This window comes from Erigeron canadensis, chromosome 9 (assembly GCF_010389155.1).
Source record: "Erigeron canadensis isolate Cc75 chromosome 9, C_canadensis_v1, whole genome shotgun sequence".
NCBI lineage: Eukaryota > Viridiplantae > Streptophyta > Magnoliopsida > Asterales > Asteraceae > Erigeron > Erigeron canadensis.
This window is the reverse complement of record NC_057769.1, coordinates 2655024-2670481: the sequence shown is the minus strand read 5'-3', so window position 1 is coordinate 2670481 and position 15458 is coordinate 2655024. Positions and strand designations below refer to the sequence as shown.

Here is a 15458-nt window from a genome sequence, read left to right as displayed (position 1 = left end):
GTTTTAAATAAGTCTTATGTCTTTTGAAAGGCCTAACCACATGCTATGATTACCCATTTTTAGAAGGACACCCCCCCCAAAAAAAAAAATAAATAAATAAATAAAAATAAATAAATTTACGGATTGAGTCGAGTTTGGAAATAACACTAACTGGGGCCTTGTACAGAGAGAGGAAGTAGGAGGGGAGACTATCAAGCACCAAACAGATCAGGGTAATGCGGCCAGCAAGGGAGAGGGTGTATGCTTTCCAAAGTGATAATCGGGCTTCGAAGGTTTTGATAACTGGTGTCCGATTTTTAACTAGATTTGTATTTGCTCCCACCGTTGAACCGAGGTAAGTGATGGAAAACTGACGAGGATTGCACATGAGGTTTTGGCATGAGGTGTTACTAATTTCGAGGGAAAGATTGATGCCATAGAAGCATGATTTTTGGTGGTTTATATTAAGGCCAGAAACAAGGTGAAAACATCTCAGGATTCTTTTAATGTTTAGAAGATGAATTGAGGACCACATACCGATAATGATGGCATCATCAACATATAGAAGGTGGGTGATTACCGGTCCATTATTTGGTAGTTTGATGCCGGAGATGAGACCTAGGGTGGCAGCCTTTTGCATGATATTAGAGAAAGCCTCCATTGCAATGAGGAAGAGAAAAGGGGATAATGGATCGTCTTAAGGGACACCCATTTCACAGTAATCAGAACGGACGATCTAGTGGAGGCCAAGACGCATCTGATCCATAGTAGCCAGCGTGGTAGGAAGCACATCTGGTCCATTATGGAGATTAAAAATTCCCAATTAACCAAATCAAATGCCTTTTCAATATTCGATTTTGAGACAGTAGGCTTCAAGTTTGGATTTCTTCAACCAATTGATAATCTCATTTAGCATTAAAGGCCCATCCATAATGTTTCGTTTACTGAGAAAGGCCGATTGGGTATAAAGAAATTACTTTCCCAATCTTGACTTTAAGTCGGTTGGCCAAAGTTTTGGATATGACTTTTTTGATGCAGCCGATTAGGGTGATGGGTCTATAATCATTTAGTGATTTCACCACTGACTTCTTGGGGATAAAAGTGATATGAGATGATCTGCATCTGTGACTAATGCTCCCTGATGAATAGAAGTCGGGTAATATGGAATAGAAGTCGAACTTGAGATTTTCATAGAAGGTTTTTATGAAGCCCAAATTGAAGCCATCAGCCCCTGGTGCCTTGTCACCGTCACAGTCCCAGACAGCTTGTTTCACTTCAAAAGTAGTGAATGGAGATATAAGGAAGGCAACATCTTCACTGGATAAAGATTTCAGTCCTTGGCAAATTAACTTGGGCCGAGAATTGATGGGCTCGGTAAATTTAGCCTTGAAAAATATAAAAGCAGCCTCACGAATTGAAGGCGGTCTTTGTGCCAGTGTCCATCGATTTCAAGTCCCACAATCCAGTTTCTAGAAGACCCGTTGTTGATATAACTGTGTGTAAGTCCCAACTCAAGAGATGGTACTAACTGAAAACACCTCTATGTCAATGGTGAGATTACTTTGCAATATAAACACTAAACTGGAGATGACCAGTTGCAGTGAGCGTATACCAAGTTCTTGGTAAGATTACTTATTAAGGTGACAAGTAAATAAGTAAAGACAATTGCAATAAGTAAATACAATAAAGTAAATATGGTGAGACCAAGTTGTAATTTTTCAAGTGTATTTTATTTATTAACTTAAATAAAATGCAAGGTTGTTGCAGAACCAAGATAATACACGAATGTACATATCCTAACAACCTATGAATTACAAATGATCTAATACTTGGAAATTCTCCTTAACAATCGAAACACTTAAAGTTGTGAAGTGTTCCCTTTTACGATTGAGAGAATATTGCACAAGTTCACCAAGAATATGCAAAATCTGATTATGCAAAAGGTTGTTTCTTGGTTGTGCAAAGACCTTTATTTATAGGCAAAGTTGGCATTGGGATTCCAATTTTGCCGCTCAAATATGGTCGAGAGCATTTAAGGATGTAATTTAAAATCTTTTGAAATGCTAGATAAAGTAAGACTGTCTTGTTTTATCCAACCCGCTTTATCCACTTTTGTAATTTAATCAAAGACAATTGTCAGGATAAAGGTGCATAAAGCAAAAAGGTCTTTCTCGTAATCAGTGTAAAGCTTTGTAAGTACTTTACACGGATACTCCAGTTCTTGATCTGTGTAGAATGTCAACTGGGCTTCGCTTCCATTGTCATTTTCTTTCTTCCACTTGATGTCTTCGACTTCAACTTCAACTGGAATGTCTTCAGGTGTATTGGTCAGATCTTCAACTGGAGGAAGTCGTCAATTGCATAAACTGTACATTGCAACTGGACTTCTAATATTTCTGGACAAATCTTCTGGTCTCCAGATGCAACTTGAAACTGGTCAGTTTTCAGCCAAAACTGGATCTAACAGTACGAAAAAAAGAAGAATTTTCATCACCACTTCGGATCCCATTGGCTCTCGACTTCTGATGAAGATCTTGTGTTTTGGCACGTTCCAGGGCCAGGAGCTGGTCGTTTGTTTCAATCCATTGGGTAACGATGGAATCAAACTCTGTCAATTTGTTTAGTAGAGTAGTCGATTCCAGATTTTCATTGGAGTTGTAGGTTCGAATCCACTCCTTTAATTCCTTCTTCAGCTTTTTGAACTTTGAATTGAGAATTTGATTCGGGCGTCCATAACGCGGGCCAGATTCCGGGCTATTGATGATAAAGTCTTTGATGCCTTGTTTAGACAGCCATGAATTAAAGAAACTGAAAGGGATAGGACCAAAATCCGGGCTTGTGGTGATTAAGGTTAATGGCATGTGATCGGAGCGAGGTAGGGTAGTAAGGGCTGCATTTGGCCAAGAATCCAGGAAGCTTTGGGAGACCAAGAATTTGTCGATTCGGCTTTTTTTTTTAACACCATTATCTTTAATGTATGTAAAATAGCTCCCATGCATAATATATTCATGGAGGTCGTTTTGGTGGATGAAAGAATTGAAAGAGAGGGCTTCAAAGTGGTTGAAGTTGGATTTTTTGCGGTCCTCTGGGCTACGCACTGAGTTAAAATCTCTAAAGATAACCCATGGCCCCTGTAAAGTGGACTTATGAGCCGATATATCATCCCAGAGGAGCTGTTTTGCAGATGATTCTTGGGGTGCATAAAAGTTTAATATATGGCAGATGGAAATGGTACTATTGATGAGACCAGAGATTAAAAGGAAGTGGGGGGATTTGATGATATTTGTGGGAGTGAAAAGAGATGAGTCCCAAATACTTAAGATGCCTCCGGATCAAACTTCGGATCCAGAAGAGGGAACAAAGTCGAAGCCGAAATTGGAGTTTCCCCAGAATTGTTGAGGGTGAAGGTCTTGAGCTGAGGATTTCTGTGTTTCTTGGATTCCAATGAAACTGATTTGGTGATCCTGTTTTAACTGATTTACCAACGAGACAAGTCTCGTCATTGTAGCCACGAATGTTGATCGATAAGAAATTCATTGAGGAACGGTGTGGGCACGGTCTTGAATGATTTGATCTTCTACAAGGTGTTCGAAGTTAGCGAGCTTGGCTCCAATGCACAAACCAACTTCGAGCGTGGCCTGGGTTTCTAACTGTAGGAATGAAGAATGATCGGGATTCGATGGTGGGAGGAGGTTAGAGGAGGAGGAGTATAGATTACTTTGGGATAAAAGAATCTGTCAAGACTTAGATTTATGCATTTAATCGGGTATCGTTTCGGATAATTTTATATGGTCATCAGAAGGTGTTGACATTTTGTGAGTAAATGTAAATGAAACAATAACGTAAACTTTAATGCACCATAGTTGATACACACAAATTATTAAAGAAATGACAAATAACTGTCATACATCTTAACCTCCTTCAAACACCGTCGAGGTATTGGGGCTCAAACTCATGGGAGGCGGCACTGAGTAGTTACTTACTTACAAATAACTGTCATAAATAATAATATTTTATTGTTATGTAAAACGATATACATCATTCGGGCGTTGCCCCGAGAGACATTATATTTATTGTGTCCCGTAATATATAAAATTTATAACATGCTTTCAAAAACATTACATAGTACAAAAACTGAGTTGATATTAATTTTTTAATAAGTAAACAATTATAAGTTAAAGAGTTTTGACAGTATAGTTTTATAACAGATTTATAACAGGTGAATTTCAACCACTTAGTTATCCTCTAATTATCTCAAGCTTGCCTTTGGCAAGACTTAAACTCAGGATCCCTATTGAAAAGTGACGGCTGGTGGCTACTGTGCTATTACCCAGTGGTTAACACAAAATAATATTACAAACATAATTAAAGCTAAATTTTAAAATCATTGAAAATAGAAAGTCAAACGAAAATAATCCATAATAATAAAATGTCAACCGAAATAAAATTAAAAATTAATAAGCTAATTTCCAAAATAATTGAAAATAAAAAGTGAAATGAAAACAATTCATAATAATAAAACATCAACCAAAATTAAATTGAAAACTAATAAGTATTGCTAACTAATTTTCGGAGATGGTTAGGTGTATATATTCAAAACGTACACACTACTGCTATGTGTGTGTGTATACATATATATATTATGTAATAGTTCACGTGTAATAAGATAAGATGATCTTAACAAATCTAAAAAATAAAAACATGCAATTAAATTAAGTGATATTTGTAAACAAATGGGGACCAATTCAAAAGATTAAACACATAATATGTTAAGTCCAAAGTTAAAAAATGAAACGCGCCCAAAAGAAAATGACGTTAGTCCATTATGAAAATGAAAACGGGCCCATAAAAATAAAATTGGTCCGTTAGTATTCTTTACACGCATTTTCGTACATTTGTTTTTAATGTATACAAGATATGTCATCCGGGCGTTGCCCCGGGAGACATAGTGTGTATGGTACTTTCTTTATGGTAAGATAAACTTGTGAAGTATTATGTGTAAACACAACTGTACGCATTTGAAGTAAGTTGCATGTTAGAGCAGGACACAGATTAGATGGTTGCATCGTCAACTACCATTCATGTTATTGTCATGTACAAAACGATATATTCCTAATTGGTAGATTAGAGAAAGTACAAAAAGATACAACCGTGCCTTAACCTAATAGCGCTAGTGGTCGTTTAGACGTTCCAAAATATATAAAGTTACATCACAGATGTTAAGTTGGTCGTAAAAGACCCAAAAATAGCAGCATGCATTACTCCGTTTGCGTTCTGTTGCTGCAGCAATTACCATATCATTCTATTGATCAACAAAAGTGCTCCTTTAGAAACAATACAATAATGAGTTATAATGGTACTAAGGTTTGTTTCATTGAGCAGGAATAGACCTTGAGTACTTTCTTTTTGATGTTTTGATTGTTTTGGAGGGGGTAGAATTTCTGGTAAGAAGTCACAAACGACGTTAGTGAGTGTTATGATGAAAGTAAGTTGGTGGTTGTTAAAAACAAAGTACCTGATGTATCCATGCTGTCGTGTTCTATCAAACGTTTTCGTTGCTTGGGTGCGGGGGTTGTTGGGTGATCATCGAGGGAAGATGTTTCAGTGGGTTGCTGTTTCAGTGAGAGTGGTGCATTTGCTTCAAGTATGCTGTTAACGTGAACGGTACCATCTGTTTTAACTGTCTAACTGTAACATATGACGTTGTCCATAAAGTTTTCTTATTTATTGTGGTAGAACTTTTGGGTCCATGCAATTTTCAGTTGTAACCAATTCATGGTACGGAATGCCAGTTAGTTGTTCTACCGCTCGATTGAAGAAGATTGCATCAGTTGAACCTGTTTCATCTGTGATGAGAGTGTTTAAGGCGTACCTGTATTTATATTTGGTTATTAGTTATTATAATTTAAACTCAAAGTATGATGGCTTTAGTAGCTTACAGGTGTACGTGTTGGTTTGTCCATGGTGGCATGGGTACGGCAATGCCACAATATTTCACCTTGCCTATTCATTTCTTGATTTACACCACGCGAGCAATGTTGACAGGCGGGATAATACCATGATCTATAGGCAAAGATATCTGTTATTGTTATTGTGGCTTCACATGATAATGGAACACGTTGCGAAAACCATAATAACAAAGGTTATACTAGTAGTATTAATCATTTTTGCTGTAGCTGGTTGTACAATATATATCAATATTAAATTGTGTAAAGATTAGTGTATAGTAGAATCACTTAGAAGATTGTAGATGGATATGTCCAAAAGAAAGAAAAGGTTTGGACTTTTGGAGAACTAGTATGGTCCCAACGGAACAAAAACTGGACACTGTAGTTTGCACGAATTTCGATGGCTTTCTTTTTAATATATATTATAATATATATATATATATATATATATTAACAAAATATTAAAATATAATATGTCAAGTCCAAAGTTAAAAAATGAAACGGGCTCAAAAGAAAATGAAGTTGGTCCATTAAGAAAATGAAAACAGGCCCATAAAAATAAAAGTGGTCCGTTACTATTCTTTACACGTATTTTCGTATATTTGTTTTTAGTATATATATTAATGACATAATAATATAAACTTTGATGCACCATAATTCTTATAGGTATTATTGTTAAACTATTAAAAGAAAAATATTTTATAACATTGAATATTAGTATAATTCATATCAAATAACTTAACTTTGATACTTAGATATAATTTGATAAATAAAAAACTATGGCAAATATAAAATGAATTATAATTAGATACATACATTTTACTTCCTATCCTAAATCATACTTCATGATTTTCAAACCCAAAACCTATTTGATCATTAGGTCACCTAGAAAGTGGTTAATTTAAAAATATAAAAGTTTGATGAAAAAATCATATTTTATAATTCATTATGTAATAAAAAGAAAAAAAAATCTTTTTATTTTATTAGTTACATATATAATATAATGCAACAATTCATGACATTCTGATGAGAACAAGGATGTAATAACACATTTAAGACAAGATTATCATCAATATGAAAATTCACATTTAACACTTTATGGCCAATTATACTTTTTCTTCCAACCACTTGGGCTTCCTTTAGCGAAATCAAAACCATGATCTGTTACACCCCAATAACATCTATTCTGCTTTAAAATGTTCTGACCACATTCGACAGCCACCTTGTCATCGAAAACATTAAAGTCGGCCTCGCTGTAAACAGTGCCATCGTCATTCATCCAAAAAAACTGCCCTTTAAACGTAGTTGTTTCGGGAGAATTCATACGGAAACTCCAACTAAACGATTGGCTTACTCCCAATGTTTTGTTTCCAAGATCATTATCTTTTGAGAAAACATGAACAATTAGGTGATCGACATTTGCATTGGTGACTTTTATTGTATATGGCTCGAAAGAGTTGATATCTACGTCAGAAGTCGGCGTAAAAGAGTCTATTGTATTGTTGACATTTTGTTTAGTGCATGTAACAAAGTAAATATGATATGATGTTAAAACAATCATAAATATGTAGTGCATTGCAAAACCCATGTTATGTTTTCTTGTTTATGTATCCACAAATAAGTGTTCGTGTCAAATATATAGAGATATCCTTATTTAATGCATATATCGTGTAACGCCTTGATCTTAAATATGAAAAAAGGTTATTTATACATTAAATAGACATTATGAACATGTATTGCGTATTAAAGTGTATATTTTTGTAATATACATCAATTAAACTAAATAGTTTCATTGAGTGATCTAAACATTTTATAATTATTAATTATTATAATGTTGATTTTGGAACAGAGGATATATACAACGATATGTTAAAATCCAATCAACATGCTTAAGAGAGTGTTTGTGATTACCTTTTGAAGTGATTATTTGATTATTAGGTCGTAAAATACAGATAATCTACACAAATGTTTAGATACAAAAGTAATTATTTATTTTGGAAAAACATATACATATATATATTTTAAAAACGATTTTGAAAACACAAAAGTTGTTTTGTAAACGTAACGTCAAACATCCCCTAAATAGTTTAGGGGTTTAAGAATATGAAAAAAATTAGAAAGATTTTTGAGCTTATATGGAATAAATAAAAAATTTGCACACTTGAGCCTTGAGGCCATGAGGGGCAAACATATGTTTGGTTAGACTGACCTGATGCAAACAATCCAACCCACCCACCTCCATCAAACCAATATAAACACCCACCAGCTCAAATTCACAGTCTTAGGTTACACAAAAAAAACTGACCCAAATGACATCCAAACTGACCCAGGAAACCCCAGACGAATAACTTTTATATTAACTATTATAATTATAATGTTGATCTTAGAATAGAGGATATATATGCCACATGTAAATCCAATAAACAAAGGATGTTTGAGATTACGTTTTGAAATGATTAATTGATTATTACGTTTGTAGAACACAAATAATCTAAAAAAATGTTTGATTGAAAAGTGATTATCTTTTATGAAAACGCAAAATCTATTTTGAATACAAAAAATCTATTTTGTAAACGCAACACTAAACATCACCTAAATAGTTTAAAGATCTATTTTGAATACAAAAAATCTATTTTGTAAACGTAATACTAAACATCACCTAAATAGTTTAAAGACCTATCCTATAACTAAACGAGGAACTTTGGTTACACTTTGGAACCCCTTAAAACCCTTAAAATTATACTTTGGGGGTAAACCGTAAACATAAGTTTGGTTAGACTGACCCGACACAAACAATCCAGTCCAACCCACCCACCTCCATCAATACACACCCACCCGCTCAAATTCAGTCTCAGTTTACACTAAAAAACTGACCCAAATGACATCCAAACTGACCCAAAAAACCCCATACGAATCAGAACACCAATTTGCAAAATCATTACAAGAATCTTTTGAAAATCTTGAAGAATCACAATTAAAACCCCCATTTCCATTAACAATCCCTACACACCCACAATACATTCAACTCAATCAAGCCATTTTATATGCCATTCTAACCCGACCCGATTCTTCAAAACTCCATATCAAACACTTGCACGCTGTTATAACTGATGGGTATGCTTATTTTACTTCTTTACTTACTACTTTAGTTAATGAATTATATACAAAGTTATTTGACAATGTGAGGGTTCAGGTGATATGGGTTTTGTCAGAACTGATTGATGTTAGTGCAGATGGTGTAGACGCTTTGTTGGTTTCGTTGTTTAGGCAGACACGTGGCGGTTACGATTTTAGTGATGGAAATTTATGGTTGTGTTTGGAATTAGTTGGTGTTTTGTTAAGAAAATGGGGTTGTTTAGTTGAGGAATTTCCGGGTGTTGTGTCGAATGGTTTGTATGTTTTTCTTAGGTTGTTGGGTGATCATTGTTGTGATAAAGTTTTGTCCTTTTGTTCGAAAGTTGAGGTTTTGAAGGGTAGAGAAATAGAGTTTTGTGTTAGGGTTTTTAGGGAGGAGTTTGGTTTGTGTTTTAGTATTGGGAGGGATTTGGTTCGGGTTTTGCAGGATTTGGTTCATGTGGATGAGTTTCGAGATATTTGGAAAGATCTTTTGTTGCAGCCTGAGAAGTTTGGAATGCCTGGTTTTACGGATATTTCACAACTGTATTGGTTGAGGACTTCTAGCAGGTATTTTTTACTTCGTATTAGTCCTGAAATGGAAGCCCAGTTACGGTTTTTGCTTACAAATGTTAAAATAGGAAGTCAGACTCGATACCAGACTTGGTTTGGGAAAAAGTTTTTGAATGTGTTGGAAAACGAGAGTGTTGTGATTGATATTGTTCGGTTTATATGTTGTGCTCATCACCCGTCTAATAAAGTAATTCTATCGAATGTGATGCCCAGATGGGCTGTTATCGGGTGGTTACTGAAATGCTGCACTAAGAATTATATCGAAGCTAATGTGAAGTTGGCGTTGTTTTATGATTGGTTATTTTTTCGTGAAGAAGTTGATAATATAATGAACATTGAGCCTGCTATCTTGTTAACGATAAACTCTATACCTAGATATGTTGACATGACAAATAATCTTTTGGAGTTTTTACTTCTTTTGGTTGATCATTATGACATCGAGAGGAAAGATTTGATTGTTAGAGGTGTATCATCGGCTCTTGATATGCTTGAAAGAAAGGGGGTGGTTCAGTCGTATGATGCTTTGACTAGTTGTGGCATGATTTCTTCTTTACTTAAAGAAAGACTCGTGAAGCTGTTGCCAAGCAAGAATGTGAGTGTCTAAGTTGATAGTCTTTGAAACAATCAGCTAGTTATTGACCGCCAGTGGAGACATTTTGTTTTTAGATTGACCCAGACTCAACCGACATATACAATTGAATGGTTGGATTTGAAAATGGAAAGGGGTTTTGCAGGAAGAAAGGGTTTTGAATACAAGGTATGTTGCAAAACAACTCTACTATATTTTATCTAATATGACGGTGTATATAACTTTTTGTGCCTATTATTGCAATCAATGTCTAATTGGCAATTTTGACAGCTTATAGATAAATGGTTCGGTTTTTGTAACACTTCAATCTCAAATGGTGAAGTGGGTCAGGTGGGTTAAATTTAAAATAGTAGGCTAAAATAGAAATGGGTTGAACAATAACGAAGGTATTTTTTTTTTAAAACGACAACTTTTATTTCATTACCTTGAGATATATAGAGAAATTATCACAAATCGTCCCTGTGGTTTGCTCGATTCGCATTTTCGTCCCTGAACTTTTTTTTTTATCACCAAGTGTCCCTGGGCTTTTCCATTTCATCGTCAGACGTCCCTTCTACAAACGGCCGTCTCTTTTTAGTCGTTAAGCCCCTCATGTGCTTGTCACGTGATGTTAAAATCGTCCAACTACACTAAAACAAACCACAAGGACTATTTCTTCTAACCAAAACCTACTATCCAACCCAGTTCTTGTTCTAAACATAAATTTTGATCAACATCCCACATCAAATCCACCAATAATCCATCCATAAAAATAGTTTGATTCCCTCTAAAATTCCATTGTAATTTCTTGACCCGAATCATGGACCGTTTATCTATATACACAACTAAAACCGGATTCTTCAACCCATCATCCTCTCCGGTACACCGGATCAAATTATCATGAAATTTTCTGGTATCGGAAAATTTAGCCTTGGTGGCGTAAAGGGTATTGCCGGAAAAATGTTCTTTAGAGTGGATGGGAAATTTTGCCCTGTTGTCAACTTCAAGTATGTAAATAAATATAATAAATTTACATGTTTTGTAGTCATATTTCACACCAGTAATATAGAAAAGAATAATAAGAATCAAAATAGTGTTTGGATTAATTGATCCAAAATGATATGTTTTGACTCCTACAAATTTGGACCCATTACCTAACCCACCCATTTTGCCACATCTTTGTATTGAACAACTAAAAACAGACATAATATAACATGCTGTCTATATCTGTGTAATGATATAGCAGACAATCCCATGTAATATAGCATATCCAATTGCCATAGACTAGAAGAAAGAATATATAGCATGTCTGTTTCCGTGTAATATGGCTACTAGTAATCTATACAGATTTAATGAATTAGTCGTATCATATGCCAAACCAAATAATTGGATCTAAACTACTGCAAGGTTTTCTCAAGTGGATGTAGACTTTACTGGGTATCAAACTATCAATTGGCAGATTATTGACTTTTAAGAATGTCAAAAATCATTGTATTTTTACGAGTCTTGTTCCCTCTTCCATTACAAAATTTTATTGGTCCCATTGAACTGCAGACCAATCAAGCGATCAGTACATTGTTATATTGTACTCGTACATACTTACATAGAACATATCTTATCAGTTTCAACTTGTAAATGGTGTGATGAGTAGTAACGACCATAGCCAACTGCGTAACTGATGATGCCCGTATAAAAAATTTGTCCGCTACACAGTACATAAGATTTCTCTTTAGAGAGTAACCAGTTCGGTTGAAGATTGTACATGGAATCCTAGCTGATTTACCGCTTGTCTGATATCTTTTGGAAATATGGCCATGGATAGTTTGAGTAATTTTATCACCAGCATAGAATGATAGAAAAAATAAATGAAGTGCTAACTGACAGCTAGAATTAAGTAGATCAGGACTAGCTACAAATATTTTTTTTCTTGGTCTTGTTATAGTCATGAGGGTATATGTGGAATATGCATGTACACGTATGTCTTAAAGTTGATAAATGTCTCGTTTGTCATGTTTGATATTGAACATATTCCGTTTCTTGGGTTATGATGAGCAACGGAATCTAGAGCACGTTTGATGGTATAGGTTAAAAGATACGGAAATGAAAACGATAAATCTTGATATGACAAATTTTCATTGCAACTAATTAGTACTTTTTTTTCAACTCTCAATCCCCCCTTTTTTTTTCCGAACATTCAGTCGGTATGCGACATCATAGAAACCTCACCGTATAATGCTGAAACCTTGCACGTACCCTAGACAACGAGATGTTGACCATGGCTGTTACAAGTATTCAGAGGAAAATCCAAGACTTGTCATCCCTAAGGATCAAACTCAAGACCTTGGGGTAAAACTTGGGATGCCTTTGACCAGTTGGACTAGTCATCATTGCTGTTCCTTTATCCCCTGCCCCGCAACTGCTTCTGCTCACTTGCTATATCCCCGCGTCCTTGCACGACTCAGCTCGTTCTTCTTCGAGCCCTGCTTCGCCCTTCCCCCTCTCCCTGTTCTACCGTCCAAAACACAAGGGCACCAATAGGCATTAAGAATCTCAAAACCTGTTACAATTCGGAACACGGAGTCTAGTCCTCCACGAAAAGTAAGAAAGTCCGCATATTTTGACCAATTCAAGGTGAAAATGGGGTTGCTCCCTCGGTAAAACTAGGATAAAGTTGAGTCAAAAGATCCCGATTTAAGATAAATTAATGTGGAAGCGGTATTTCTATAGGATCTACCACAATGTTTAGAAATTGATTAATTGGTAAAGATACATGTATTTGATGTCCCGCCTAAAAAAAGTAACCCAAGCCCTAGTAGCCCTGCTAAATGGTGATTCAATATGGATTCTACTTTTCGATAACAAACTAGTTATGATGCAGCAAAACTAGAGTTGTAATTTGCAACTATGGCGTGACCTTTTTAGTAATTGTCCAATTCACAGTTTCATAGCTTTGATGTCAGTACCAAGAAAAGTAAAAGTTATTGTGCACAAATCAACTCTACTTGTTGTGTATTGGACAATCTCATATGACACAATTTAATTTTATCTATACTTTTTAATAAAACAAATTCCCTTTTTATTAAATATTTTTGTCTTTAAAATACCTTATTTACCCTTGAACTTTTTTCGTTTTTTTTTCTTTACGTAACTACCCAAAACTTGTATTTTAATAATTTATACTTTAAGCCTTTATCTTCTAAAAATTCCTACTATCGCAATTAATTCAACCTACGTACACCACTTGTCATCGCCACCACCACCAATAGTACTATCACCGACACCCTTAGATCGTCTTCCCCACCACCACTGCCTCATTGCACGGGTACCATGTTCGTTCTATTAGAAAAACTCATTATATTAAGTCACGCTGTTTTAATCAGAGACTACAATGAGGAAATCTTTTTCTCACTTTGCAACCAAGAAAATCAGGAGGTACAACAGAATAAGGCGGTACTATTTTTGAATAACTACTAATTAGCCATAAGAAATAAACAAAATAAAACGTATTTAATTTATACAAAATATATATATATATATATATATATATATATATATATATATATATATAATATAAAGTTTTGCTAATGGTTTTAATACTTTATTCACCACAAAATAAAAATTTGCTCTATAAAATCACATAATAATCAAGAAAATGTAATATTGATTATATGTTACTATCTGCACAAATGATATTTTTGTCCTTCATTTATTAATTAGCCTAAGTTTTGTAACTTTAACTTCAATAAACGATAATATTTAGTAGTAAACTAACTAAATACATATTTGAAATTTTTTATACAAATAAAATAATAAATGAAGTATATATATATAGTCCATTGTTTTGGGACCAAACTACGTACAAGAATAATATTGAACTTTAATATTTGTACATTGTCTACTGTATTTGATGTGAAAATCATTTTTTCTTTTAAGGACAGATACAAAAGCATTAACAAGCTAGTCAAACAAACCATATTTATGAATTATGATAAGAAAATTCAACTTGAAGTAAATCTCGTGACTCGACTTAATGCGGTTGTACAACTTGGTCAAGAAAAACGTAAAGAAGGGTACCAAAAAGATCTTTAAATTAGATGAACATAAATAAATAATCCTTCTCATTGCATTCTTTAAGAAACCAACCACACATGCAATGACTCCCATGTTAAACAAGACACGTTCATTTTTCACAAACCATACAAAACAAACACTCTTGTGTCAATATGCATTACCACACACCAATTTTCCACGTACCCACCATTCTCTATTCAATCCTTCCCACACATATATTTCTAACACCCCTTCTCTTCTTCTCCACTAACACAATTCATACCAATTTGCTTCTTCTTGACAACATTTATTAAACAATTAAAACTACAATACTATGACAAACTATCAAGAACAACAACAAAAACAAGAGAAAGATCAAGAAGTTTTATGCTCAATGGATAAGTCCCTCAAAAACCCTAATATTGATCTACCATTATTACCATTATCTTCTTCACAAGATTTTGAGACATCACGTCATCAACATAACATTATGCATAGTGCAAATGAGACACATGAAGTGCAAGGGATCATAACCAAGAATGAGAATCATGAAGGAATTAAAATGCTTGAAAACCCTGAGCAGCTGAACACCCTCAAAGACGGTCCTGGCAACTCAGATATTTGTTCGCCATACATCTCATACACCCTCAAAGACGATCCTGTTAACAACCAAGTTTCATTTTCTCCCATAGTGGTGGGAGAAGAAGACAAGACCAAACTGCTACCATCATCACAACAAGAAGCGCCAATGGTGGAGGAGAGTGGAAGAGAAAGGCTAAAAAGGCATCGAGAAAACATGGCGGGTCGGGTTTGGATCCCAGACATATGGGGACATGAAGATTTGCTTAAAGACTGGATAGATTGCACCGTGTTTGATTCTTCTTTAGGAAACAAGACCATTTTGTCAGCTCGAGCAGCCTTGGTTCAAGAAGGAAGATCAACCCTAAGGATACATAACCAATGCTAGCTAATTAATTTTCAAATTAAACTACCTACTAGTTCTTCAAGCTAGTATTCTTCCTAATCTATATACATATATATTTATTTATATTCTACTATATATGGTTCAATATATTAGTAATTTAATCAGGTTATTGGGTTTACTTAATTAATTAAGTGCTTAATTGAACCATGTCTAGCTAGCTAGTATGATATACTCGTATCATTAGCAATCCAGTTTTAGCTTGTGTATTGTACGTCTAGCTATAGTACATTATTTTATTATC

General features: G+C 34.7%; 2 protein-coding genes across 2 annotated transcripts; both read left to right on the top strand.

Moving 5' to 3' along the window:
- Nucleotides 1-8805: 8805 nt before the first annotated feature.
- On the top strand, nt 8806-10472 carry LOC122582776 (integrator complex subunit 3). Its single transcript, XM_043755212.1, has one exon. The coding sequence runs from the start codon at nt 8806-8808 to the stop codon at nt 10216-10218; it is 1413 nt and encodes a 470-aa protein (XP_043611147.1). The 3' UTR covers nt 10219-10472.
- Nucleotides 10473-14321: 3849 nt separating this feature from the next.
- Nucleotides 14322-15458, top strand: LOC122582523 (protein BIC1-like). The gene has a single exon (XM_043754928.1). It carries the CDS (start codon nt 14567-14569, stop codon nt 15197-15199), a length of 633 nt encoding a protein of 210 aa, XP_043610863.1. The 5' UTR covers nt 14322-14566; the 3' UTR covers nt 15200-15458.